This window comes from Chrysemys picta, chromosome 7, assembly GCF_011386835.1.
Source record: "Chrysemys picta bellii isolate R12L10 chromosome 7, ASM1138683v2, whole genome shotgun sequence".
Classification (NCBI taxonomy): Eukaryota; Metazoa; Chordata; order Testudines; family Emydidae; genus Chrysemys; species Chrysemys picta.
Window position 1 is genome coordinate 124,488,576 of NC_088797.1, and position 22,966 is coordinate 124,511,541.

The 22,966-nt window shown below is 48.0% G+C and overlaps 1 protein-coding gene across 3 annotated transcripts in view; it reads right to left on the bottom strand.

Annotated features, from left to right (window-relative positions):
• PDCD11 (programmed cell death 11) overlaps window positions 1–22,966 on the bottom strand; it is a 43,870-nt gene that overhangs the window by 14,540 nt on the left and 6,364 nt on the right. For 2 of the 3 annotated variants that reach the window (XM_065552566.1, XM_065552565.1), the window contains exons 4-23: window positions 22,766–22,933; window positions 21,585–21,746; window positions 20,823–20,946; window positions 19,216–19,397; window positions 17,668–17,775; window positions 16,906–17,112; window positions 15,076–15,200; window positions 14,338–14,398; window positions 12,538–12,684; window positions 11,052–11,303; window positions 9,502–9,645; window positions 8,275–8,469; window positions 7,468–7,638; window positions 6,673–6,892; window positions 5,197–5,349; window positions 3,744–3,859; window positions 3,022–3,536; window positions 2,174–2,236; window positions 1,411–1,519; window positions 597–686 (exon numbers count right to left, since the gene is read on the bottom strand). In XM_065552566.1, the coding sequence (XP_065408638.1) occupies window positions 597–686; window positions 1,411–1,519; window positions 2,174–2,236; window positions 3,022–3,536; window positions 3,744–3,859; window positions 5,197–5,349; window positions 6,673–6,892; window positions 7,468–7,638; window positions 8,275–8,469; window positions 9,502–9,645; window positions 11,052–11,303; window positions 12,538–12,684; window positions 14,338–14,398; window positions 15,076–15,200; window positions 16,906–17,112; window positions 17,668–17,775; window positions 19,216–19,397; window positions 20,823–20,946; window positions 21,585–21,746; window positions 22,766–22,933 (3,312 nt within the window). The remainder of the gene's footprint in view (window positions 1–596; window positions 687–1,410; window positions 1,520–2,173; window positions 2,237–3,021; window positions 3,537–3,743; window positions 3,860–5,196; window positions 5,350–6,672; window positions 6,893–7,467; window positions 7,639–8,274; window positions 8,470–9,501; window positions 9,646–11,051; window positions 11,304–12,537; window positions 12,685–14,337; window positions 14,399–15,075; window positions 15,201–16,905; window positions 17,113–17,667; window positions 17,776–19,215; window positions 19,398–20,822; window positions 20,947–21,584; window positions 21,747–22,765; window positions 22,934–22,966) is intronic. The other variant, XM_065552567.1, reaches the window with a different exon arrangement.

The following is a 22,966-nucleotide window of genomic DNA, read 5'->3' on the forward strand; positions in this document are numbered from 1 at the left end:
GACCTTGGGCTAGTCATGTGCCACCCTGTGGCTCAGTTTCCCCATCTGTTAAATGGGGATAATGATGCCGACATGCTTTGAGATCTACTGCTGAAAAACACTACATAAGAGCTAGCTATTATTATATTAGTTATCTTGTTGCCAATATAAAAAAAAGCAACTCTAAAGAGTCAGAGGATGCACAGTGAGTTAGTCTACAATGTGGCAAGGTGGAGGAGAGAGAGAGAAGGGTAAAAGGACTCGGCAAGGAACCGATTTCCAAATATTTTTATTAAGAGGCAAATAGATCTGATTTGTTCTGCTAACGATCTGGCATTTCATTCGGAACCTCTGCAGTTCCCCTTTGAAAAGAAAACCAGCTAATGACGTTCACAAGCTAACATATCTCTAAAAATAACCAAGTCAACAATACTCATTATGAAGTAGCTATCCAGGCTGAAAGAGGAAGAGCGTGCCCAGCCCCACCTGTGCCACCAGATCAGGAAGCAAAGAGGAACCAAAAGGTTGGAGGCTGCTTGAGACACTTTTGTGTTTGGGTGCTCACAGCCTCGTGTGTGCAAAACCTTTGTGCGTTTGATTCTCTGGCGAGAACTTACCTTGGGGTTAAGGGAAAGCAGCAACTGGGGAACTCTCCCTCGAATCTCAGGGGTGATCTCCACCTCCAGCCACGACTTTATGGTGTTGTACTGAGAGGGAACCAACCAGCCACAGAAGAGAAAATGTTAGACTTACAAGAAGCTTCATGGATTCATTGGAGAGAGAAAAATTCACAGATCAAGGCCAGAAGGGTCCAATTATGATTATCTAGCCAGATCTCCTGCATACCACAAGCCGCAAAAACTCCCCCAGCATTTCCGGCCCTGATCCCAATCACTTATTGATTAGGACTCAGACAGGAGAGGTGCTTCTTTGTGCTCTCAGAGGAGAGGAAGGAGTCTCCCCGAAGAGGGAAATCAGCGTTTGGAATTCTCTGCAGACCGAGAAACTGACAGAAGCCACCTTACCAAAGAGGCTTTTTGGGTGGGAGGGAACCATGAATTGGCCCCAGTGATATCTTGCTACTACGGGGTCTGCTGTTACACTGCAGTGATTCTCACACAAAGGCTCAGGTGTTCCAGCATCTGTCATATTTGGGATTGGGGCAGTTTTCCCCCAAAAGGACCTTCTGCTGGAGCACTGGGGAAGCGGGGGGAACATTGCACTGGGGACAAACAGGCTGTGATGCCAGCCTGTCTCCTCTGCTCCTTCCTATTTCCTTCTGTTGTCAAAGACTAGGGCTGGATTTTGGATGCACCGATCCAGCATTTTACTGGGGTGTCTGAATTTTTCAGACTACGGGCTGGAACCAGGCCCTACGTTTTGATAGCTGGTCCTTTCCCAGCATTTATTTTGGAAGCCTCCGAATCTCACCTTCTTCACAAAGCAGGTCACCGTCTGCCCAGATTTGTAGGGCCTGAGCCGCTCACTGGGACTGTCTCCTTCGGGGCTCAGGGCTGTGCCGCCATCCCCCTTCAGATCACTGTTCGCAAAGGGAAGAGACAGGAACAGATGGAAAAAAATTACAGTGCCAGGGTTCCAGCTCCAGGCAGTGCATGGACGCGTTGTGAATCCAGGAGACTGTTTATGATGATGAAATATCCCCTGGGCAGCATCTCTGTAAAGTTCATCCCCACTCTCTTTCCCCCCCAGCTTTCTTCCCTTATTCTGCACAGTGTAGGAACTCCCACAATTTAAAGCAAGTCCCCCCCAGGGAAGAGAGAAGCACTAGGGTGTGGTTTGACCCATGCCCCATGCTAGGCGTGGTAGGCAGCTCAAGGGTGTGTTAGAGGAGCAGTAGGAGCTTTAACTTGTAGTGGCCAGAACAGAGTTGGAAAGAAGAAGGGAGCGATATGCTCAGGTGTCCTGTTGTCTCGCGGATTCCTGGTTCCTGGCCTGCTCCTCGTATCCTCCGTAGGCTAGAGGGCAAGGGAGCCTCTGCAGAGCAGAGCTCTGTGGCACGCAGGGGTTGTGGATCCCAAATGCTGCCACCCTTCTCCCTTCCCCAAAGGGCCAGCACTTCCCCAGCAACAGCTGACAGGGTGGAATTCGGTACTTGGCACTTTCCAGCTTCACGGCGTTTTACAAACATTAACCCAGGTGGGCAGGAGGCTAGGACAGAATCTGCGGCTCTTACCTGGGTCGAATGCTGAGCTCTGGAACGGACTGAGTGAAGTGTGGATGGGTGATGGGCAAATACCTGCAACACAGGAAACCATTCAATTCCGTCTCTCTCCCCGGCCCGTTACCAGCCCAGCACAAGCCCGAGCACTCTTAAAACTAACAGCCTCCCAGTTCTGGGGCTCAGCCCTTTCCTCACACCCGTCCACTCCAAAATGAGACACTCCTAGGGCACCATCCCCGGTGCTGGCTCTGTAACAGAGCCACTGCCGGACCAGTCCTGGCAGCAAACCCTGGGCAGATTAGCTCTGCCTCCCAAAGCAGAGTTATCCTCTTTCTCGGCCTACATTTGAGGAGCCTCCTTCCTCATACTGGGATGCTGAAACGCGATCATCTGTGAGATGACCAGCTGTGCTAGGCACTCAGACCGGAGTTTTTGGATAAACCTAAGGGAATAAGGTGCCTAAATTCCACTGAAATTAGATTGGAGTTGCAAGTTTCGTTACCTCTGAAATCAGGCCCTTAATTTTCACTTGGGACTAGCTTCTGCTCCATTGGAAGTCAACGGGAGCTTTGACTAAGGCAGACCCCAGACTCTCTACCTGTGATCTAAGCCAGGGATAAAATGCCAATCTGCAGTGATGCAAGTATAATGTGCTAGCCCACCACAGTACTGAACCCCCCACAAGTCGGGGCATGGAACATGACAGGGGAAGATTCCCTTAGGGCCTCATCACCTCCAGCAGGCATAGCTGGAATACGAAATGCCTGGACGACACAGAGGAAGAGACCTGGTTAATCTGAACTAAATTACTACTCCACCACCTGCTTCCCCTGGAAGTGACATAGAAGTTTTTTTTCTACCTGTGGGTCTTCACATCTCGGCCTCCAATGACCCGGGCAGTCACCTTCTGCCCAGCTTTCAGCCTGGAGGTTGGAAAGGTGCCTATGGGGACTTCATCCAGGATCTGGGACGTGTGGATGGAGCCCGTTAGCTTGTCATCAATGGCAACTGTCACGTAGGTAGGTCTGACGGACTTCACCGTTCCCTTGACCACATCTCCGAAGCACAGGGAGTGTTTCACTGCAGCCAGGCCCTCCTCTACTGTCTCTGACTCTTTCCGGGACCTTATAAAAGCCCTTTTCTTTGCTGGGCCTTGCACTGCTAACAGGACACCATGGTCACCCGGCAGCACGGTTTTTAAGGTTACAGAGACAGCCTGTCCCACCTTCAGCTTCTCCGAGTCAAAACGGAAGGTGTCATTGAAGTGAGAGGCCACAGGAATGGCAGTCAGCTGACCTGATTCCACCAATGAGGCAATGGCAAACTCTTCCGCTACATGCTGCACCACCGCAGGGTGCTGGGAGTTTTCCGTTAACTGTCAAACAGAGACGGATGGTGACTTATCTGCAGGAACTTTGGACTCCAAGCTAAGACATTCTTGCCCCTTCTCCCCGCCCACCGCCACTTCTGTGAAACGTTTCCCACCTGAGCATTATTTAAAAACCATTACCCAGGTAAATGCATACCTGGCACAGGGACAGAAACACACGAGACCGAATAAGAGAACACAAGCTAGACATACCCGTTTGGCTTTTGGTTTCAACAGCTCTTCTCGAAGGGAGATGTGAACCGCTGATTTGAGGGCGTCAACATGGAGAACCAAGACTCTTGCTTTTTGACCAGCGACCAAACTCTTGTCTATAAAAACAAGAAGATTAACTGCGGATAGCCCCAAAGGATTTCTACCAGTCATGGCCCTGGTGTGTGACACAGCCGAGGGGCAGCATGCTCAAGGACAGTCTGAGCTACTAATGCTACCATGCTAATAGTAAAACTGTTTCACAGTCCAGAGGAGGTTACGGAGTCAGGGAAGGACCCATTCATAATATGGTTACTACTAGCAGCCAGACGTGCAGTAGCTCAGGTTTAAAAAAAGGACCGATCCATACTTCCCCCCCCCATGCCACTAATGTGGGGGGAGTGTTAGCTTTTCACTGGAAAAAACAAAAACGACAGCCAACCTTACAGCAGGATCAAGTCAATTTTACAATAAATAATAATAATACTTAGCTTGTATACAGAACTTTTCATCAGGAGATTTCAAAGTCCTTTACAAAGGAGGTCCGTACCATTACCCCCATTTTAGAGTGGGGAAAACTGAGGCACAGAGCAAGGAGGTGACTCGTCCAAAGTCACCCAGCAGGCCAGAGGCATAGCTGGGAATAGAACTCAGGTCTCTCAAATCCCAGGCCAGTGCTCCTTCCACTAGGTAACACTGCACGTTGTATGTATGGTTATTATTTTGAATTTGAACAAAATGTATACCCAAATTAGAAGGTTGTAACTAAACACAAATGGGTCTATTAAAAGGCAACAAATGCAGGCTTGAGTAAAATTTGCTAATACTTGTATGGAAACTTTGTATATGGTGTGCGTGCGTGTATGTGCACACACACTTCATATATGTTAGTAATGATAAAACAAAGTTAAAACCAGTTCTGAATGCCTAGGATAATTTTCAGTTCTGTTTAAAAACTTTTCGGGGCTATTATTTGAATGAAAATGTATTGGAAATTGCAGTTTTGCTTAATAAAGTTACTTGAATCAAAAGACAAATTATGCAGCAACTGAGCATATTCCAGCTCCCAGAGGAGGAAGGGAAAAAACTAAAAACTGTTCATTAATACGTTATCCTTCTACAGCACCTTTCATCTGAGGATCTCAATGGACTAATTAAGCCTCACAGAAACCCTGTGAGGTAGGGGAGCACTATCCCCATTTTACTGATAAGGACAACGGAGTCCCAGACAGGTTTAATCAACCTGCCCCAAACTACGCTCTGGATCAGTGGCAGAGCTAGAAATAGAAACTCAGGAGCCCACGCCTGCACTATCCCATTCTCACTAATAAGGAACACCCCTCACTGTTTAATCAGCAATTGATTTCATTCCAGACAAAGCAGTTTGAGAGCATTGTGTATCCTACCCAGTGACGATGAAACACAAAGAAATAAGACCAGAAAAGAAATTCCTAACCTCCAACGTGATAGCGAGTGGCTGTTACGGTCAGCCCAGCAACACAGCTGCCGTTGAAGAATGCTGAGCCATCCCCCCTCACTTCCTGAACGACCAGCTCAAGTTTCTGCCCAGGCATCAATCCACAGAGGTTTTGGGCCACCTTGGAATGATCTAAACCGACAGAATGGGAAAAGGTAGAGAGTTAATTTTATTTCCACTGTATCTTTTGCAGAACCAAAGAAGCAGGATTCACCTTTGCTTAGGATGAGTTTTTAGGCCCTTCTTTAAAAAGGTATAGAATTAGATAGTTTAGACCCCCAACACACAAAGAAATAGTATTAAAACTTAATCCCGATAGAAACACTTATGAAAAGCTAAAAATTCAAAACCACACTGCCCATCACTAGAGATATTTACTGTCCCAGGACCGTTAACCTAGAACGGAACGAGGCTTTTCTGGAGGCACGGCATATAGCATTAATGCAGCCCAATTCAGGTCTTTTCCAATGATCATCTAATGCCCTCTTTGTGCATTTCCAGTCTATTATAGTCTCTACGTGAGATCTGTATTTCCTAAGGTGCCTATCACCTTGGTATCTACGCATTAGTGCATTTAGTGCCTCTTTTCTAAACAAAACAGTTCCATACCCTCACAAATGTTCCTGCTTTTGGAATGTGCGTCTGTATGCGGTGAGGCATCTACGTACAGGTGACCAGGGTTCTCAGGGCATTCAGGTCTGGGCGGTAGGTGGTTGGTATGCACATAGACGCTGCACAGCAGCCATTCAGAGATACAGAAGTACTTCCCAGGTCTACTTGGGCTGGGCGGCAGCCAGCAAATACTTTTCCCCAGCAGAGGAACAAGCTGGCTCACCACAAACCCCTCCCCTCTGTTAGGTAGATTTCACCTTTGCCTTTTGTTTTTTTTTAAATGTGGTTTTCCTTACTGTATCCTTGACCACCATATCGAAGTACTGATCGGATAAATCAGATCTGCATGGAAAGGTCCAGTGACCTTCTCAGAGGATTCTGCTCTTCTCCCACCTCCCAGGAACTAGCAGGCACCAAGTTTTGTCCCACTATGTATCCTGGGCTCTTTCTATTCTATTTCAGCATAAGACTAATGACATCATAGCTCTTAACTCTCTGTTCTTAACCGCTCAGGCCCTCAACCTGCTCCCACTGAAATCAACAGCAAAACTCCCACAGACTTACAATGGGAGCGCAGCCTGGCTCTTGGTTTGCTAGTTGTGTCCACTCCTGACAAGAGTTCCAGAAAGTTTTGTTCCTGTTTGTAGCCTTTCAAGGCCTGGACTCATTCTATAAACCCTCCTCTCTTAACAAACCTGGCTCACAAGTTAAGCCATTGCTTGCTTTGATCTCTCTCTTATATGGAAGGCAAAGGGGCAGTTTATGCCTTGCATTATTTTTCTAGTGCTAAGTGTCATGACGTGATCACCTGAATGGCTTTCGCAGCACTGTTCCCAAACTTACTTCTTCTGCTCATAATGTCCCTGACCTCCTTCATCTCCTCAAAGCACTGGCTCAGTAAGGAGAAGCTCTCAGCGACGGGGTCTTCCGAGCCGACCTCGGACAGCTTCAGACACAAGAGGATACGCTGCTTCTCCTCGTCCATGCTCGTCACGTTGGCGACCACCGTCTGTCCCACCACAAAATGGTCTTTGGTGTCCGTCACAAACTTGTCACTCATGGCCTGTTTGGAAAAGGTCAGCAGAGGCAACTGCTTAGCAATCCTATTAAACTATAGCACCTTTCATGAGCGTATTTTTACAAACATCAATTAAGCTTCAACCCCTCTCTGATGTTGGCAGGTATTATTCCCTAGGCAGAGAGGTTAAATGACTGGCACAAGGTCACAGAGCAGCCCAGTGGCAGGCCTGAGAATAGAATCGAGGAGTCGCAATTCCCAATCTCCTCCATGGGGTGCTAGCTACCCCACTGTAGCAGTGTTGCTTTTTGCATTGCAGTCCCAGATATGCCAGCAGACAGGTGGCGGGGGACACGTGGCGTGATTAGGAAAGAGGGCTCTTTTCAGCGCTTGTAGCATCTCCATTTGCCTTCATGCTCTTTCCTGCCCCTTCCCTCCCATATCACGGAGACACCTAGAACTCTATAAATACAACCCCAGCAGCAGTTTTTACTCCCAGTGGGCGGGGCAGCGTGAGTGCAGGAGAGCTGCAGTCTATCTGCCCTCCAGCCCTGCTTGCAGGCCCAAGAAATGTGGCTCTAAACATGGTGCTTTAAGAGGGAAAGTCACACCCAGCTTACCGCTTTCGGGGCTAGTCCAGCTAGACCAAATGGGAACTCCACAAACACGCCATAGGACATAATGTTCCTCACGTAACCAGCCAGCTGCATCCCAGGTTGGATTTCAGAGAAGCTCCTCACCACTTGCTCCTCCTGTACTGCAGAGATCACTGCAGGCTTTCTGCACAGGGTCTGAACAACTAGTCAAGGAACAGGGCCTTCTAATCAGGGGAAGAGGAAACAAGCTCAGGAACCTACTTAATCCCTTGGTATCACCAGAGCCATTGCAAGTTGTACAATACAGGATCTTAAAATCAGTGTTCCAATTACCACCTTGCTTTCCCCTCCACCGATAATTTTAGCAGCCAATATCTCACAAATTGCGACAGTTGGAGATTAATGCATTACCCCATTTGGGAGCTGGAATTCCCTGATTACAATCCGTACAACTAGCTGGTTTTCAGTGCTAGCTATTTACTAAAGCCATGTCACAATTGATATTTATGCATACGAGCTGGGAAAAAAAAAAAAAACAGTAATCAGAATGTTGTGATTTTAAAGCCTGATACCTCACAATCTACTAGGGCTAGAAACACGTCTTATCGCTGATGGGATTCCCAGAAGCATACAAGATTCAATTCAAGGGTGGGTGATTCGCAAGATACCAGCCCTTCAAACCATCCTTGGTTCCTGAGGATGGAACCAGCCCCACACCTTACAGTAGTGTAGTTCCTCTTCCTTGTGTACAGTCTAGATTTGAAATAGATTGTTCCATCAAGGTGTGTGTTTAATGGCCAAAGCCTTCATGAATGAAGAATCAAAGGATACAATGTGTCCTCCCTTGTCACTTAGGCACATAACCCTGTGGAGGATGTCACCCTCTTGGAGCCAATGGTACAGGAGTTTACAGTTAACCACGTGGTCAGACAGGTGCATTGTGGGAAGGTGGGCGGAGACATTGTCTGACAAGATGGAAACCTCCAGGCCATTATCTTTCTTCTTCAGGATTTTCACGTCAACCATCTGAGCAGAGAACAGGAGACATGTAACGTGAGACTGTAAACAGCTCTGAGGTCCCTCCAGCTACGAACAAGGAACTGTCTCATTCCAATAGCAGAGAACCTCAGAAGCATCTGACACATTTAATATAAAACAATCTCAACAAATCACAGAAGTCAAAGTCTGGAAAATTCATTTGATCAGATGGGAGATGGGGAGGAGATCATTTAAACAAAACAGAACATCCCTGTGCTTGCAGTAGTAAAACTTGTATTTATGTGTCGGTAGTGTCTTTTATTCCAAAGGGATACTGAAGCACTTAAAAACTATTGTCTTTATGGCAAATATTTACCTAACACTGAAATGCAGCTCCCTCTGAAGCAAAACATGGCAGCTGTTAGCACACTTTGAGAAATGGATGTGACCACCATATCCAACAGGAATTACTTCAGGGAAGACCTATGACCTGTGTTATAGAGGAGGTCAGACTAGATGATCACAGAGGTCCCCTCTGACCGTATAATCTATGTAGTGGAGCTACTGAAGTTAACACTCTACTCTTGGGATAATCTCATGGGGCTCTTTTGTCCTCCCTCTTCTAAAGCGCATCAGACCCTCCCTAGCATCCTAACGTGATGCCAGGCTCACACTAGGAGATGCAATGATGCTAGTTCCTCATTTGCCTGCTGTCCAAAACAGCCTTTCTGCATCTACTGGCCTCTTTTCACCTCTCTTTCCTCCCTGTCTCGCACCTCGCCCTGTCTCTTTAAGTGCCTTGTGACTGACCATTTCAATGTATTCACATAAGTATTTTCTCTAACATACACTCCTGTTTGAGTCATGGTCTCATTTACTTTACTCTAAAAACTTATTTGTGGACGACACTTGTACAAAAGATACAATACAAAACCTAGCTGTCATTGTCACCATCTAGTGAGACCCTTTAGACAGGTTTTAGAAGTAAAATAATTCAAAGTTGCATTGAATCCTTTCCTTAGTAACCAGACAGGAGGGGGAGGAAACAGGAAGAGATGCGGGGGCATTTACAATCAATACCTGTCCAGTTTCATAAGTCACTTCCCGATTCTTCTTCGGAATTTGTTCTCCTCCGTCCTCAGAGACAGGTCTGCTCATCAACTTGAATGACAGCAGCAACTTCTCCTGCTCAGGCTCACATTTTAAGACTATGACTTTGACAACCTATTGTAAAGAGATTAAAACAAAAAAGACTTGACTTAGTGCGTTTTCTGTAGATCCACCCCTCTACCCTTATATCCAGCGTACAGCAGTACAGTGCATAAGGCAGCGAAATAAATACTCAGCAACTCTTCCCCTCACACCCAAGGCTATCAGGGCATTTTACAAACATGAGTGAATTCAGATTCGCAAAACCGGTGTGAGGCAAGTGTAATCCTCACTTCACAGGTGGGAAACTGAGGCACGGAGTCGTTAAAATGACTTGCCCAAGACAGAGCTGGGAATAGAACCCAAGTCTCCCGACTCCCACCACCAGACCATCCTGCCCTTTCTGCAGCTGCTATAGAGTCCAGCATTAAAAACAAACGAATGTGACACTGAGCAGGTCACACACCTCACGGAGATGGCCCAGAGTACAGACTGGAATTAAAAGTGCTTGGATATTGGTAAAGTTGTCAGGCATAGCGAGGGTCAGATTTTTAAAATACAGACTTAAAAGATTGTTCTCTTGATCCTGAAAATAAAAGCTTTCATTCTTCTGAAAACAAAGGCTGCAGCATGGACCCTAGCCCCTCCACCTCCCCCTAGGTTTCTTTGCCACCCCAGCTCTGCAGACCACATGACACAGCTCTGTGCCTGCAGCACTCTCAGAAGCAGGCAAGGCCTGGAAATGTACAAGAACGCAGCTCTGCAAAGGTCTTGAGGGGAAGGAGTCTCTTACATCCCAGCCCGTTTAATCGCATACAGGAAAGAGGAATCAACTGCTCCACAGAAGTGTTTTCAGAATCCCAGATCCTTTCTATTCCTTCCTGTGTTGTCCGTGCCTGTTAAATGATTTCCCAAGACAGGAAGAGTTTCCAGGAAAGGTCTCCAATTTGAGTCCTTTAAGCCTTAGGACACAGGTGAGTTTGTAGGTGTTTCACACTTTATGGACATCCAGCTCCTAAGAGTTAAGGGGATGCAACAGGGCAGGGGATTGGGACTGTATCTTAGAACCAGTGGCCTCGTCTCCCCTCAGGAGCCCCTTCCTCCTGTTATCCGATTGTCCTGACAACTATGCAGTGGCGTGACAGTGTCACGCGACTGTCAAGGATTCGCCCACTTCAGGGACTCAAAGCCAATGGCATGTCGGTGATTCCTTGTAGCAGGCTAGACTTTTCGATAGCCTGTCTAACCCTAGCACAGCAGAGGGCCCAACACCTCCTGCACTGCAAACCACAGCTCCAGGCAGATCTCATTTGAGGTGTGCCGGCCTTGCCAATATCCCTTTACAACTCTCTAGGTGCATTCAATTCCCACATGAACTTCCCATCCACAACCAACCAGCCTGCGGCCTCTTCCTTATCTGTCAGTGTGATGTCACAACTGCCTCCGTTGCATTTATCAATGGGTGTGTGTATATTAGTTACCTGGCCTTTGTAGAAGACTTTCTCTGGGGAAGGTATGGGCTCTGAGCTCAGCTCGTTCTTGGGAACCAGACCTTTAACGTCATTGTAGAACTTCACAATGCAGCCGAACTCCCTAGCGCACACAATGAAGCCGTGAGCAATCAGGCCGGGCTTTGCAGCCTCGTAACTCGTGAGGACTGGAAATTTCGACATGACCAGAGTTTTCTTCAGAGTTAGGATCAGCTTCTTTTCTTCAGGATTGGATATTAACACCTAGGAGAGCAGGGGGAGGAGAGGTTAGAGTGACTGCAGAGACGCTTTTCAATCAGGGAAAAGGCACCAAATCCTTGATTCATATTCACTACATAGAAGAATCCCACATATGTCTACAAGTTTGCACTAGCTTCAGACATCCAGACGCAACAGCGCTTTGAGATCCTCGGAGGAAAGGCAAAGGGCTTTACAAACATTAATGCTGACAATGTCTCCGAAGCTAATCCTGCTAAAGCAGAAGGTGTCAAATGACTTGGTGGCCATATTCATGGCGGTTTTCCCTTGGATTGAATTCTCTCTATTCAAAGGCCACCAGGCTAGAACAGGAGCAACACTGGCCCCCAAATGAGATGCAGGATAGTCTGTCAATATCAGTAAGTCTAGCGGAAAACTAGGAAGGTGCATTAAATGCGTGCATGGAAGTGGGTGGGAGTAAAGCCCATAAAATCCGAGCTTCTCTTCGGAGAAGACAGAATCTATTTCCATATGTCACTGCCCGAGAGAGAAATGACATCATTACTTCTGAGACGCAGCGCAGGGAAATGCAGAAGTTTCCTATTCAATATGCAGATTCCTACAAGGAATCACCCTAAGGATTTTAAATGGTCACAGCCTCTGAAGTCGTTAAATACTGTCGAGGTTTTGGGAAGTGAAGTGATTACATCTAGCACATACCGTGCTCACTTCATGCAAGGCTCTCAGAGCATTTTAACAAGAGAGACCAAGTCTCACTAGATTCCTCTCTGTAAAATGGTGCTGACAAGTTAAGGCCTAAACATTTTCAAGCATCCACTAATCAGGAGCACAACCTGAGCCTCCTAGGGCCGGACTTTCAGAGCTGCTGGGTATCTGCAGCGCCCATCCCTTCATGTGGGTGCTCAGTAGCTCTCAAAAATCAGACCCCAGCTGTTTGTAGCGGGGCACCAAACACCCCGAGACCATCCAAAGGAGCGGAGGCTTGAAAGCGTGGCCGTAATTTGGTCAGGCCACAGAGTGAGTCACAACGCCCAACACTCGGTCCAGTGGCCAATAGGGTGGGGCAACTGAGAAAAGGAAGCCGCTCCTCTCTCCGAAATACCAGCGACCTCACGCCCCAGGACTCATTATAAACAAACAATAAGCGCATCAGAGAGTCACCCGCTCTCAGTGGAAATCAGATTGGTCTTGAAATGCTCAGGCATCGCTCTGGTGGAAGAGTACAACTTAAGACAGGCCCCTGGCAGGGGGATCTTACCCGGCACTTGACTTCGCCTCCCACGCTGTACTTTTTCTCAGGTTGTTTCAGGAGCACGTCCGCCAGGTGTAGGCGAGGCACCAGCCCCCTGATGTGATCCGTCACCTTCACCTGCATCCCAAAGGGTTTCAGAGCCAACACTTTGCCCTAGAGTCCGGAGAAGAGAGCAGGATTGGTAGTTTTCAGTGTAGGTTGGGGTGTACAGTAGCGCCTCACTTAAAGTCGTCCCAGTTAATGTTGTTACGTTGCTGATCAATTAGAGAACATGCTTGTTTAAAGTTGCGCAATGCTCCCTTATAATGTCGTTTGGCAGCCGCCTGCTTTGTCCACTGCTTGCAGAAAGAGCAGCCCATTGGAGCTAGTTGTTGGGGGCTTGGAACAAGGGTGGGCCGGCAGCTCCCCCAACCCCATCAGCTCCCCCAACCCCATCAGCTCCCCGCTCCCCTAAGTTCCCTGTGCACAACCGCCCAGCAGGCTATCAATTGCCAGCAGTTCAGCTGTCCCTCCCCTCACTGCCATGTGCTGCTCCTGCCCTCTGCCTTGGAGCTGCTCCCGGGAGCCTCCTGCTTGCTGTGCCGGGGGAGTGCGGGGGGTACTAATGTCAGGGTGTCCCCTTCCCCCCTGCTCCTGCCCCCCCACTTACCCCATCTCCACAGAGCGGGGGGGGGGGGGGACACAAAAGGGCTCTGGACAGAGGGAGCTTGCTGGTAACAGCTGCTGTCTCAACTTGCTGATTTACTTAAAAGGGCAATGTACTTAGAGTGGGGTCAGAGTACTTAAAGGGGCAATGTGCATCTCTCTCTCTCACACACACACACACACACACACACACACAGTGTGTGTCTCTGTCTCTCTCTGCCATGCTGTCTCCCCTCCCTCCATTCATGCTGCCTTGTAGAGTGTGAGGCTACATTAACAGTTGTTAACCCTTGAGGGCTTAGCCAAGTGCTAGTTCATCATTTAGCAGTAAGGCATTCCCTGGGAAATATCCCACCCTCTTCCACCCTCTGACTTTACCACCTCAACCAAGCTTCACAATCATCATTGCTGTGTACAGTAATACATTGTTTGTTTAAAACTACACACACATTTTATATATATATATATATATATATATATGTCTTTTGTCTGGTGAAAAAAATTTCCCTGGAACCTAACCCTCCCATTTACATTAATCCTTATGGGGAAATTGGATTTGCTTAACATCATTTCACTTAAAGTCGCATTTTTCAGGAACATAACTACAACATTAAGTGAGGAGTTACTGTACATGGGCAATAGCCTACCCGTGACCCCCAAAATATAAACACACACCGCCCCCCCAAAAAATCTATCTAATGTATTAACCACATGCAGGTCAACAGCTTTACATAAGGGAAGCTACGCTGCTTCTTGCACCCACATTGCCAGTGCTGTGCTCTCCATGGGCCACACGCTGGTTCTGCTGAAGTCCATGGTAAAATTCCCACTGACGTCAAATAGACCTGGATCTGACCCTAAATACATCTCCAACATACGATCGGGTATACAAGGCTTTAGAAAGATCATTCTACCCTCACCAAGGCAACGCAGACAAACACCTGGACTGAAGTGTCGCTCAGTTAGGTAACTACAGTCAGGAGAATTTGCAAGTTATTTTTGCTGGTGCTGTATTTGCATTCTCCCTTTCCAGCACTGGTCTGAAACAAATAGGTGTGAACTGGCATTAACTAGGCAGGGAAAATATGCATCACCTAAGGCACGGCAGCAAGTACCAACACTCTACAATGCCAAACGTGCAACGTTCTCTCGGGATCTTACCTCCACCACGTGCCCGGGACAGAGGTCTTGGTATCTCAGAAACGGAGCAGCAATAATTCGACTAGGAGAAGATACAGCAAGGGTTGTGGTGTGAGTCATCTTTAACGTGAGTGAAAACCCAGAGGTGGTAAGGACAAGACAACCCCTCCCCTTCCCTGTCCTCTGGGGTCTGACAGAATCCGCCCGGCCCCTATTTATCACGTCAGTGCTCTGTCCCTCCACAGGCCTGTGTCAGAGTCATGGTGACCTTCCCTCCGTTAAGGTGGTCTGGGCCTAGCCACTCGACTAAGCTCTGTCCCAGTTTATGACACAAAGGATGATGGCCAGAAGCCAAAACTGTGCATGCAGGGAACCCATGCCTCTCAGAGGGCAATACCTTTACTAGACAGGAAGGACGGCCCAGTGGTTAGAGTGCAAGCCTGAGACCTGCTCTGTCGCAACCTGTGTGACCTTGGGCAAGTCACTTAGTCCCTCTGGACCTCAGTTCCCATCTGTGCAATGGGGAGAAGAGCCTGCCCCCGCCCCACAGGGATTATTGGGAGGAGAAATGTGTTCAAGGTTGTGACTCTCAGATATCCAGTAATGGGCATCAGATGAGTGCCACAGACAGAGAACGAGTGGAAACCCCAATGGGCGGGTTCCAGCCAAACAAAGCAGCACAATATTTTCCAATTGTTATCAGCCCCTTCTCTCCCCGTAGCCCCCCCAAACAATTCTGGAATGGCACGGGAAACTTACTGCTTCAAAGACAACAGGGCCAGCTCATCCATAAGGCTGTAGTCAATGATTCGACATCTGTGCTTGCTGCCCACCTTAAATGCCCCAGGTTTGAAGGATTTTTTGGTGTCTGAAAGATGCTTCAGCTACAAAAAACAAAGGGCGATTTATCACCACTTGGAAATAGAGATGGTATTGACTTGGGAGAACAAAACCTAGACTGACTTGAAGAGGAGAAAACCGACCAGTAAGACTCAGCAAGTTTCACGTGGGTGTTTTCACCCAGGTGAGACGCAATGCTTACATCCCTCTGGAAGTATTAGTTGGGAGGACGGGAAGGAAGACGCGGACAAACCCATTATTTTGGGGAGCAGCTCGTACGATAGTTGCCAGGCAGATGGCGTTGTATTTTACTGTGTATATACACTGAGAGGCAACATTCCCCTAGCATAATTTTTTGAAGACCATTAAGAGCATGAGAAAGAGGAAGAGGCCACCAGGCCAGGGCTTGACCTGAGCGTGAGGCCAGCCTGGTACTTTATGAAGGCTGGGCACACTGTACATTAACCTCATTTCTAAGGGCCACCCTGAGCTCCTAGGGGGTTCCAGTCACTGCAAGACCTGGGGCTTCCCGAAGGATTTCAAGCCCAGTCCTGCAAGTTACCAAGTGCCCTCCACTGGGGTGAAGGATGCTCAACCCCTCACAGGCCTTCCTTATTTACTTTCTCCACACCCGTCATGATTGTATAGACCTCAATCATATCTCCCCTTTGTCTCTTTTCCAAGCTGAAAAGTCCCAATCTTATTAATCTCTCCTCATATGGAAGCCGTTCCATACCCCTAATCATTTTTGTTGCTCTTTTCTGAACCTTTTCCAATTCCAATATATCTTTTTTGAAAGAGGGCGACCACAACTGCACACAGTATTCAATATATGAGCGTACCATGGATATAGAGACAATATGATATTTTCTGTCTTATTCTCTATCCCTCTTTTAATGATTCCCAACATTCTGTTTGCTTTTTTGACTGCCGCTGCACATTGAGCGGAGGCTTTCAGAGAACTATCCACAATGACTCCAAGATCTCTTTCTTGAGTGATAACAGTTAATTTAGACCCCATCATTATATATGTACAGCTGAAATTATGTTTTTCCAATGTGCATTACTTTGCATTTATCAATATTGAATTTCATCTGCCATTTTGTTGCCCAGTCACCCAGTTTTGAGAGATCCTTTTATACCTCTTTGCAGTCTGCCTGGCACTTACCTATCTTAAGCAATTTTGCATCATCTGCAAATTTTGCCACCTCACTGGTTACCTCTTTTTCCAGATCATTTATGAATATATTGAATAGGACTGGTCCCAGAACAGACCCCTGGGGGACACTACTATTTACTTCTCTCCATTCTGAAAACTGACCATGTATTCCTACCCTGTGTTTCCTATCTTTTAACCAGTTACCAATCCATGAGAGAACCTTCCCTCTTATCCCATGACAGCTTACTTTGCTTAAGAGCCTTTGGTGAGGGACCTTGTCAAAGGCTTTCTGAAAATCTAAATACATTATATCCACTGGATCTGCCTTGTCCACACGCTTGTTGGCCCCCTCAAAGAATTCTAGTAGAATATAGAGCATACTCAGTTTCACTTCCTGGTTCTCATGCACTAGCAACACAGTGCAACGTTCGGGTTGCAAATGCTGCGGCACAACCATTATTTACAACCGTTTCCACTTATGTTTTAAAATACCATTCCCTAGACGTCTCTGGTTTGGTTGGCGATTTCACGCCAGCTTGTGGCCACCCCTCCCACATTATAACCCGGCCACGGGGGCATTTATTACTTACACGTGCAAAAGCCAGTGTGCCGTCGTCCAGTTCAAAGATGGCACCCGTCTTTGCGTGGAAGCTCTTCACCACTGACTCTTCCACCACCATGCCAATCCGACTGCTGGCGAGCTGGCCAAGCACACTGCCAGGCTGAAGGAAGACCTGCCGCAGCGTGAGCCGTACTGCTTTGGAGGTGGGATGGACAGAGAGGATGCAGGCCTTCACCTGTTGCAGGGGAGAGAGGACAGCAGGATGGTAAGACGAGCTGGCAACCAGAAGAGCCGAGAGCCATTTTCAACCCTGCACTCTCACATCACACACACCTGGCTCCTGATCTCTTCACGGAGGCTTTGCCGAGGTAGAGCAAGGACAATGGAACGTGCGGGGTTATCATTCAGCTCCAATGTCTTTATGGGCTGGGCATTTTTTCTTTAGTTATCTGATTAAGTGGTGTGAGCTAGTTTGGTGCGGACAAGGAGAGGGGAGAGTGACTGCGGGCAATCAGCCCCCGCCACAAGCCATTCCCCATCCTCTCAGCTGCCAAAACTGTAAAGGGGCACGTTCCCCAGGACTCTCCAGCGGCTATGTTCAAACTCAAGGACATAGGCTGCTTCCCTTCTCCTTACCGGGGGTGTAGAAAGAAGGTCCGTGCCAACAAAATTGCTGACACCGCTGATTCCACAGAAAAAAAACCTTTACCAGAAAATGGTTAGAGAAGGAAAGGAGACACACAGGCTAAGCAGCTTTCTGGTTCCTCCAGCCGCTTCAGCGTCCACTCACCGTCTGACTTTGTGAATAACTCCCCGCTTTCTTCGGATCCAGGTGCATGAAGTCCACGATCCCAGTGAAGGAGGAGAGGAAACTCAGAGTGATGCCGTAAGGGGTCACCTAAACCAAGAAAGAGAAATTCTTCTGTAGGGTGTAAAATTAAATCACTAAATCAATGCCCTACCATGGCAGGGGCCGTGGGCATCGGTGCATTCAGTCCCTCCTGTTTTCTGCCTGTGACACACAACAGTGGAGTGTCCCGAGGGCTGTAACACCTTTGCCTAATTCTGGTGGTTTGCTTGGCCTGGGGGCGGCTGGGTGGTGTTGGTGATCTGTGATATACAGGAGGTCAGACTAGAGGATCTGATGCTTCCCTCCTGACCTTAAACTCTATGACTCTAAATCTGTGTTAAAAGTTCTCATCCAGATCAAGATGCGGACGGCACTTTACTTCCTCCACCAATAACCATCTTGTCCGTGCTTAATAATACACACGCCGAAAAGGACAGGTTAATTGCCCAAGAGTTGGCTTTTTGCCTCTACTAGAAAAGAATACTTTTAAGTTTTCTAATTGTACATTTGATCTCAAGTCCAGAATCAAACTGCGCTGGTTTGCAAGCAGGTGTTTTTCCCATCTTGCACTCCCAAATCCCAATGTTCCATTTAAAAACAAACCAACCACTAAGATCCCAGCCCCTGTGGTTGCAAAAAAAAAGAACCCAGTGTAAACAAATACAGTGAAGTCTGCCTGAGTCTGTAGGCAGCCTGAAACAGGAATTCAGCAGTGTCAGCTGCATCCAGTCACATGATTGACTGTTAACTTCGAAGTTTAATGCTGAAACTTTCAGTGCCAGCTATTTCACCAATGATCAAAGGAGAAGGACCATCAAAGATCTGCACAATGTACTGAAAGTGGTGTCAAGTGGGCGGAGCTGGGGAGAGTGCCACTGTTCACGTTTTCCCTAATTCAGCTTCTGAATGAACGTATGGAAATGTTCATATGAAAAGGAGGAAAGTTTCTCCCGTTTCCACAGCCACAACAGAAAGGTCCAGAGGATGCCCAGCAAGGAGAGTTGAAAGGTTAATGCTTTACTCATCCTGCCAGCAAGTTGCCACTTACATTTATACTTGGGGCTTTTAGACACTTTAGTGTTGTTACAGAACAACAGCACCTGGTTACTGCCCTTGTGCTTTTTGAGCCAGATGTGCTCATTGCCTGACACAATGGAAGATTTTACTCCTACAGAGTAACTGCTCTTCCACAGAGCTACAAGACCAAGAGCAGGAGACGAGCAAACTGGATTGGACTCTGCCTCGCACTGCACCACCGCCAGCCAAGCACAGATATTGGCGTCTTTACGCCTGGTGACTGGGCACAGATCAGCGCTCCATTTCGGAGATTGAGCGGGTGGTGCTGGCAGACAGAAACAACTTATCTGGATTTGTAAATTCATTGAGTTCCAGCTCAGTTTTGCTGGGGCAGAATACATAGGAAGATGTCCATCACAGCCGCGATCATAACTCCACCTCAACAATCCTTCAGAGAAAGCTGAGTTTTACCTTCTGCACCTGGGCTTTCACCAGCAGCCCTGGCAGTAAGTTACCGAGCGCCCAGTTCTGTTCTTCTGTTGCAACGGCCGCAGCAACCTCCGACTGAGTGATGGACAGACGGACAATTCTTCCGTTGTTTTTCACTTCTTCAATGAGACAGTTCAGGTACTGGCCTATTTTCAGCTCAGCCCCTACGAAGACAGAACACATACCAAAAACCCCTCATCATCTTCCTGTCTGTCACATTCCCCTGCTTCCCCTTCAGAAACCCTTCGCTAGCTCCCCCTCTCCAGCCAAATTCAAGCCTCTTTTCCAGGCCCTCCCTCCTGAGCCACTCTTATCACAGTGCCAGACCCTGCTAAGCTGCCCTCAATGCCAGTTTCAGCCATACTTGTCCAGGCCCGCCTGTGCATGGAACAGCCTCCCTGAAAGGAGCTATGAGGTCACTACCCTCTGCTCTTTCAAAATCTCTGTTCTAGATCCACTTCTGCTGCAACACCTATCAAAAAATCAGCCAGCGTTTAAATGGCTGGCAGCCAGTGAAACGCAATGCTTTAGTTATGCAATTACAAAGCAGTTTTTTTAAAATAGTAAGTATATATATGTGTATAAAGACTGAACTTATCCAATTTTCTCCCCAGGTCTCACCCTCTGTATATTGCTTGTTTTCTTAGACTGTTAGCTCTTTGCAGTAAGGACCCTGCCTACTGTTCTGTTTGTAGTGCCTAGCACAACCAGGCTCTGGTCAGAACAGGCCTCTGGGCACTAATGTAATACAATTAAATGGGGATGAGAATGACTTTTTCCATGCTCGTCCGGAGAACACATGCATCACAGGGAGAAGCAATGCAAGCTCCTCCCGCCTACTGGCACCAGATCTAGGGTGCAGAGACTAATTCTCTTTTACCCATGACCTTTGTGGATGACAGGCCACAAATCTATTTCCTGTAGCCACCAGATCGTACATACTTCAGGTCTCTGCCAGCCTGAGCCCAAAGAGAGCCCTCTGACCAAAGCAGCAGAGAAAGGTGCTTTCTCAGAGCTTTTCCGTTCTAGTGCGATTAGGGACTTTTACCAATACAGCTCTGGAGCACATGCCTTTAACCAGGAAGCTGCCACTTGGTTGGTTGATTTCAGATTTAGTGCTATGGGAAGGGGCTGTCTAGACAATCCTGGAGACCAATCAATCCTCAGGACAGGCAAAGCATGGGCGGCAGCAGCACACGCTTCTCCTACACCATCCTGCCAACGTGCCTCTACCAGGACCCAGAGCGACTACTTCTCAGGGTGGGGAAAATGAAAGGGGAGAGGTAGTGCCCATCTCCATTTGAACCTGGGCCTCTCTGCAATAGTGTCCAACACGCAGAATGACTAGTGCCAGTCAGGATGGAGGTGTTTACAAGGAGGACACCAGGCGATCAGGAAATGGACCGACAGCCAACAGTTCATTGTTCAATGGCCTGTTCACAACTGTACGTCGGCAGAGACTTCTGATCACTCCTGACCTCAGCTAAGTTTGAGTCAGGAAGGTAGAGGTGAAAGGCTCCAGTCCCACCCTGCTCCTCTGAGCCAGCCAGTTCTCCATATCCAGCTTTAGTTCCTGCTGGATGGCTTACCTTTGTTGGCTGATTTGATGTAACTCTGGGACTTCTGACGAGGCAGAAATGCCTTAGCACCACTGACTCCAATATCTATGAGGTAGCCGTGATCTTCCACACTAGATACCAAGCCAGAGAGCAACTGCGGGGAGGGAAACATTACAATTCAACAATATAAAGGAACGGTTAGATCAGCAAGGAGAACAATTCTCTTAGCAGGTTCCTCGCACTCAGATTGCCTTCTCTCCTGGGGTCAGAGTGCTGGAATTCCTCCCACTGCTTTGGACACATTAGACCTTGGCTCCTTTGGCAATGTGGTCTCAGCTGTCCTCTTGTCCAACCAAGGCATGTATCTAGGGGATTCTTGGCTTCCTGAAGCTCTGGTAACATCCGGACATTGAAAAGCAAAAGGCACCCACAACTGCTGGTGAAACTGGGTGCAAGAGAATAATTAACTAAGCTCACAACACCTCTGTGAGGTGGTCAGGTAAGTATTATCCCCATTTTACAGATGGAGAAGCGGAGGCAGCAGAAGTTAAGTAACTTGCCCAAAAGCCAACAAGCCAGTGGCAGAAGAATAGATCTCAGGGGTCACAGCTCAGGCCTGCGCTCTACCCACTACACCACACTTCCTACCAAGAGGAATTACACCAGGAAAGGCACGGATCCTTGCTTTAATTGCATGTAGTGAAAAATCTGAATTCACGCAAGGAGACGTGGGGGCAAAGGGGAAGCGAGCTCCAAAGTGCAGGGAGGCTGCGGTGCACCCAGAACACCTACCATGCCTGATCTAAGAGCCGTGGTGTTCAGAGCCTTGTTGACATCTTTGGGGTTAATTGACAGCTTGACACTCTGGTGTCCATCCATGGTTTTCCCCACGCTGGTCACGGTGCATCTGACCAGCATTCCAGGGGGGTACAGGTCTGACAGCGAGTTCAAATCCTAAACAGCAAGACAGTTAAAGGAGATCACGAAAAACCGTAAAATCATTAACATTAAATAATGCAGGCGACCAGAACGTGTCACTGAAGAGGCTTTTGAAATCCAAACCCAAGAGGAAAGCTCTATTCTCAGCAGCAGCTAAATGCCACAAAGACTGGGGCCCCTGGGTACAGTGGGCTTGTGTCCCAGCCTGGAGTCTCAAGCCTGGCTCAGAGGCGGGGGACGGACGGACACGGACACACAAAAGGACGTATGTAATGTTACAAGGCGGAGGTCAAAGGATTCAACACAGCTGCCAGGCTGAACAGCAGGAGGTGCTACAGGTCAGGATCAAGATGCATCGCCAGAGCGGATTATGGTCCCAGTCTCAGGTCTCCCATTAGCAAAGAGGTAAAAGGTGAGAAAAGAGCAAGGGGACATCAGCATCTTGCCATTCCCAAAATTCAGTTTTAAACAGGCACGGACCACGGTGGGAAGGGGAAATACAAACGTGCACGAAGGGTAACGGACGATCTCCCTTCCTTTCTTTGGAACATCCGGGGAATCAAGGAATTACATTGTCTCTTCCAAGCAGCCTTATTACCTTCAATACCTATCTGCCACAGCATGAGCTGGTAATACACTGCACAGAACATCACAGAAGCCATCTTTTGGGGGGCTGCATAGGGGCTGGGGAAGAGGACAGAGTCCTCTGCATCCCTGCTGGAAAGTAGAAGATTCTCCCAAACACATCCCCAGCTTCATCCTTCAAGCCCCCCCCCTCCCCCCGCTACTTGTGGGAACTCCTTAGGTAGGGAGGGGTATACAGTGATGACTATCATTGAGCAGTGCATTGAACATGCTGCCTTTAGCATTCACAGGCCCTGTTGGCCAAGGAAGCAAGAGAGCAGGACAGGGAAGGGATCAGAATCTCCTGTACACCAGTGGAAACTGGGTTCTCCCGCTGGGCCTCTGCTTGCAAGACCCCGTTTATTTTACCCAGTCCCAGGACACACACCATCCCTCAGGACTCCCCTCACCTCCAGGAGCTCTTCCGTGGCCACTTGCTCATTCAGCATTTTGCTGTAGGCATCGCAAATGTGCGTCACTTGCACAAATCCAGTGAGTCCATTAGGCAAACTGACCACTAACTCGAAGTCGTTAGACTCCTTCACGCAGCCGAGCAGCAGCATCCCCTCACTCAGGGCCTGGAACAAAGAAAAATTAGCACTCGGTGGATC